This window comes from Salvia miltiorrhiza, chromosome 2, assembly GCF_028751815.1.
Source record: "Salvia miltiorrhiza cultivar Shanhuang (shh) chromosome 2, IMPLAD_Smil_shh, whole genome shotgun sequence".
In the NCBI taxonomy this organism is placed as follows: domain Eukaryota; kingdom Viridiplantae; phylum Streptophyta; class Magnoliopsida; order Lamiales; family Lamiaceae; genus Salvia; species Salvia miltiorrhiza.
Genome location: NC_080388.1, coordinates 5,708,025 through 5,713,976, shown reverse-complemented (window position 1 = coordinate 5,713,976; position 5,952 = coordinate 5,708,025). Strand labels below are relative to the sequence as shown.

The 5,952-nt window shown below is 41.3% G+C and overlaps 1 protein-coding gene across 1 annotated transcript; it reads left to right on the top strand.

Moving 5' to 3' along the window:
- The first annotated feature begins 3,111 nt into the window (after window positions 1-3,111).
- On the top strand, window positions 3,112-3,981 carry LOC131007893 (uncharacterized). Its single transcript, XM_057934805.1, has one exon. The coding sequence runs from the start codon at window positions 3,112-3,114 to the stop codon at window positions 3,979-3,981; it is 870 nt and encodes a 289-aa protein (XP_057790788.1).
- Window positions 3,982-5,952: the final 1,971 nt, after the last annotated feature.

The window sequence follows — 5,952 nt, the reverse complement described above, 5'->3', positions numbered from 1 at the left end:
TCCTTGACATACTCACGAACGGATCCACTATGCTTGAGTTTCCTCAACGCATCCCTTGCAAGCCACGACGTATTGCAAGGAAGGAATTGTTCTTTCAATTCCCTTTTCACATCTTCCCACGTTTCAATCCGATTCCGGGCATGGTTCTCCCCGGACTGTCGGGAGCGCCACCACAATTTTGCATCACCCGACAAGTACATAGTGGTGATCGAAACTTTCTCCTCATCAGCAACATGAGCCGCTTGAAAATACGACTCCATATCCCAAAGGAAGTTCTCTAACTCCTTGGAACTTCGAGTTCCCTCGAACGGTTTTGGGTCAGGGATCCGGACTTTTGATGTAGAACACATCGCTTGCTTCATCACATGTATCTCATCAAGGAGGCGTTCCACTTTCATGGACAACTTCTCCACCTGATTGTTCACGTCTTCCTCGCAAGACACAACTCGGCTTTCCACAAATCCGGGTAAATCCTCCGTAGACTTCCGCACATCCACAACCGATGCTTGAATGGTGTCAAGCACGATCTCCGCTTCTCGCATCCGCTCAAAGACATCAACCCGTGCGGAAGTTTCAGGTGGCATCCCCAACAAGCTTTCCAACCGATTCACCCGCTCCTCAAGAGCAATGAACTCTCGATTTTAAACCATCTCGGCCACAGCAACGTAGCAAATCCGATAGGACCAGAGCCAACCGCTCCTGAATTTTTCGCCTTGTGCGGCGCCGTTCACGCACAAACGACCAGCCACTCTCCCTCACCAACACTCGTGTATAGTTTAGGTGAGTATTCGTGTACTCGTGCAAGACAACAAGATCACAGAACGCACAGCGGACATAAACATAAAGCACACACAATCATACGGGATAACTCACTCCCAACCTTCGTATTACTCACAACTTCGTACAAAGGAATCAAGGCTACACACACGAATCTCTATCTCAGATCCGTTCCCAAAATTGCCTATCTATGTGATGGACAATCCCCCATCACTAGGATAACCGTCGGGTCGGCCAATCAAGTGCATCCACGTCGTGGGTAGTTTTCCCCAGCCAAAACTACCCACTAACTCCAGCCTTCAGCCCACAAACCGTCTCATAACCGTAGGGACAAGGATCTCCGTGTTTACTTTGTTGGCGCGCATCGCCAACTGTCGGCCGCGTGTCTGCCGGGTGGCTCGGCGCCAGCTACGTGTCGTGGCGGGAGTTCGCGCGCACGGCCCGCGCACCCATCGCTTGGCGCGCGCGCGCACGCACTCCTGTCGTCCCGCGCGTACTTGCTCCATCGGGTACTCAGACTGGCATCACCCATCGCCCGTGCTCGCCCGACACGCCTTGCTCGCCCAACACGCGCGCTCGCCCGACACTCGCGCTCGCCCGACACTTACGCTCGGCGCCCCGCACACCCGACGTGCGGCGCCCGGCATCACCCGGCGCGCCCACTCGGCAGTGTGCGTGCCCGACGCACAACACATCCGATGCCCACCACCGAACCAGCCAAGTTGCCTAAGGCGGGGCAACTCGACACCATTATGCCGAGGCGTGCCTCTGACTCGACACGTCTCGGCGCCAACCATCAAGGGGCTAACACACGCCCATTTCTCCTCCTTTTCTTCACGTCTTTTTCTCAGAACCTTTGCGGTCATCTCGCCGCTGTACGGACAGATCCGCCCCGCCTTCTCTAGCAGCCGCAGCACGCCAAAGTCTCCGTTTTTCCTCGCTCTCTCCGCCTCTCTTTCACTCTGTCTTTTCCGTAGCCTCGCATATCACTCATCGCCGTGCGGATCATCCTGCCGCAATACCACTCAGGTACACATAAGTCTGCCTCTCCGGCCTCGTGGCTCAGCCTCGGCTCCCACATATGCCCTCAAAAATAGCAGCCAACACGTAATTCGTTTATTCCTTAAAGCATCCCTTTTTTCTTCTCATTCTCCTTCTCCATCCATGAATTTTGTATACTTAGAAGCTCGTGAATTTTGAGTTTTTTCGGCTGCAATTCCTTGAGAAAACCGATTCAGTGGAGCAATCTTTGATACATTGAGAAATAAAATAGTGGGTTGCTTTGAATTGTGTAATTTTTTTTTCAGAAAATGAGTGTAGAGAGAAGTGGGAAATGATAAATGAAAATGATATGGTATTTATAAATTGTAAATCTGAACGTTTTTTTTTTGGTAGCAGTTTTGTTATTGCTTTTCGATAGTGGGTTGCTGCAGTTTATTTGCTAATTGGTGTAGTGGGTTGTTCATTTATGAAACGTGGTGGTTATGGAATATGCATAAATACCGTGGGAGAAAGTTATAGGATAGAAAATGGAGAGTATGATAAGTTATAAGAGAGAGAAAATTTGGCGCTAAAAAGTGTAGGTTAGAACTGTGTTTTCATATAATATAGTATATAGATAGATATATAGATATATAGATTATTTTTTAGAGCCCACAGCAATTCTCTATCCTATGTGGCGCTCTCAAATTTCAGGATTTTATCAGACTATCCCCAACGGTGACCTCGAGGCGGGGGTCACCAGAAACGACAAAGGGGAGGGTTTAATTAAATTAAATGGAAAGTCGGCAAAAATGGGTGACCTGGGGGATCTGCCGCCCCAGGGTCACGCCCTCCCACTTTTATCTTGTCATGCCACTTGTCAAATTTTAAGTGGTAGATTAAATATTTGAATAAACAAAATTTTATAATGTTTTTTCTTTATAAAAAATATATTAAAATTATATTAAAATTTTTCTTATTTTTTGCTCTATAAATAGAGCCTAACTTCACTATATTTTTACACCCAAACAAAAACTCTCTCTTTCTTCATTTCACTATATTTTTACACCCAAACAAAAACTCTCTCTTTCTTCATTTCACTATATTTTCATTATGGATCCAAATTATCCCAATTATTATTATCAAAATTCTCAAAATCATCAAAACTCCCAAGATTATCCTAATCCTCAAGATTCTGCAAATTTTTCATCTTATCCGACTCCTCCTTTTTTTCCAAATTTCGAAAATCAACCAAATTCTCAATTTTATGAATCTCAATTTTCTCCAAATCTAAGTCAGATTCCTACATCTCAAAGAATTTCCACACCAGAAAATGTCTCCCGTAATTTGTTTATGGGTGTTCAACAACGCCCAAACAAAAATCATAAAGGGGCAAAAAATGTAGCTTGGTGTGTGAAGGAAGATGTTGCTCTTATGTCATCTTGGATCTATGCTAGCGAAGATAACATTCGAGGAAAAAATCAAAGAGGGGAATCGCTTTGGGCACGTGTTCATAAATTGTATCACAACACCCAAGCAGAAAATCCAAATGAGCTCAACGAACGAAACATTGAATCGATGAAAGGTCGCTGGAAACGTCTTAACGAAAATGGAAACAAATGGGTTGCTGCTTGCAGGGAAGCAAATGCTCGAAGAAGGAGTGGCATGAGCGACAACGATGTTGAGAAAGAAGCTCATTCCATTTACGAAGCAGGTGGAAATAAGTTTCTAGATTTGGTTGTATTTAATGAAGTTATGAGTAAACATCCCAAGTGGAATGTTCATGATACCACCCATGTTTTTCGTCGTCAAAGTGAAGATGCTGATGACCAGGAAAGTGGTGGCAGTTCGAAAAGATCAAAGACTTCGGAAGATGGGGGATTTTCTATCCCTTCTAATCCAGAAACTCCAACATCTGAACAGTCAACTGCGACTCGTCCCATTGGAAGAGATAAGGCAAAAAGGAAAGGAAAAGGTAAGGTCTCACAATCTGAATCTACTCATGAATCTGCTGTTGCTGCAGAACTTCGTGCAATGAGACTCACTAGAGATGCCGAAGCTGAGTTAATAAAGACTCGAATTGAACTGGAGCGCGAGAAGTTGCAAAGAAACGCAATGAAGATGAAAGAAAAAATGTTGCTTCAATTGTTGGCGAAAGATCACTTATCTCCAGAAGACGAAGAGATGAAACGTCAACTAACTAAAATTGTGTTTGGAGAGTGAATGTATTTTAATCATGTGCTTTCTATGTAATTTTAGTTTATGTACTTTTTATTTGTGTGCTTTTAATTTGTGTGCTTTCTATTTGTCTGATTTTAGTTTTTGCAAATTGTGTTATGTACTTGTTTTATGTTTAATTAATGAAAAAGTATATTTCGTGTAAACTTGAATAGCATTGGATCCGTTAGGTTCCCAAAGCATTTGACCAAATCTGACAAAGCTTTAAGTGCAGTCACATGCTGTAACACCCCCATCCCTTGCGAATAGGAGATGCTACCAAAAATATTCATTTATTTCATTTCTCTAATATTAATTTAAGTATAGGCTATAAAGAAAAATAGAAAAAAAAAGAATTTCCTTTTTGATTATATAGTAATCTAATAAATATTACTATATGTGTAATAGAAAAATTATCAAAATTTTATTTCTCTTTTCCAATATAAAAAAATATGTAACGGAAGCTAATAAACTACAATAATATTCCTGCCAATACACTATATATATATTTTAAAGGCAACGGAAGCTGTAAGTTATATAAACAACATTCAATAATAACTTTATCTAAGCATCATATTTATATATATAAAAAGGTGGAGTACAAGCAAAACCATCAAGTTTAATATTATAATTAACGTGTTCGAGGCACAGCTCGTAACTACACATACGGTAAACAAAATATATATAATCGGTCACAGCCGTCATCAAAATTCATGATCATAAACCAATATATATAAAGTCTCGACCCACCAAAATTAGAAGAGATTAAGTTGGTTAATAGCAAGATATATTTACCAAAAACAGCAACATATAATACTTCATCATATAATAGAACGGGAGAATGTGGAGCTCCATGTCTGCCGTCTTGCCGTCAACTCCTTAACCTGAAAAGAATCATAAATAATAGGGTATGAGTGTGCAAGCACACTCAGTGGGGTAAACACTGCAAGCAGTTATAACCAATTGTGTAATGAATCATAACATGTTGAACTCTTATATTTTTCACTTAGCTGACATCTTGTGAGACTAGTCTCGGTCCCTTGTGGACCTGACCCCTTGTGGGCCGTTCAGCTCTTTGATCCCTTGTGGATCCGACCCCTTGTGGGTCCCATTAGTTCATATGAATGACGCACAACACAACAATGATTATAACCATGTAACAACTACGCTTACAGATAGAAGTAAACCCCACCTTAAGTGATTGAATTCAAACCTCTTCAAGCTTGCTTCGGTTGTCCTCCTCGAGCCTTGGATGCGCCGCTCCTAGCACTTGAAACACTTTAAACTTAGTTTCATTACAAGCACTTATTCTTGAATAAGCTCTCATTTCTTTAAACAATATTTTTAATCTCTCTTGAATATATTCTTGATAATTCTACAATACACTTGAAGCCGAAGACCATATTTGAACATTTTATGAATCTACAAATTATAAATTCATAGTTTCGATTACTAGTATAAATTATACTAATCTAACTTCATTATAATCATATAATTTAATTATATAATATACTAAGTTTAGATCACCATAATCCTTATAACTTATTTCAATTCTTGGCTAATGATATTAAAAGCAAATGTCTTGATTATCTATTTGTGTATTCAAGGTGGAACAATCATCAAAAATCTAATTCAAATGCCCAAATAAAAATTAAAATAAGCATAACATATTAAATTAAACTCATATTCGACACGTAAGGAGCTACATCTTGACGTCTATTCCGGCCAATTCGACCTTAGATCTCAAGAAGAAAACCTATGATTAGAACGTCTACGACATGAGCTACAAAACCCCTAAACTTATTCTCCCTCACGGCGTCGATTTGACGCCGGAAAGTAGTCTCAAACTCGCGCGGAGACAATCCCGCACAGACCCGACACCCTGACTTGATTGGCTCATAACTCCCTCGTCCGGTGTCGGATTGACGATCCGAAGGTACCGTTGGAAAGCCAACGACGATAGCTTTCCAATGGTAC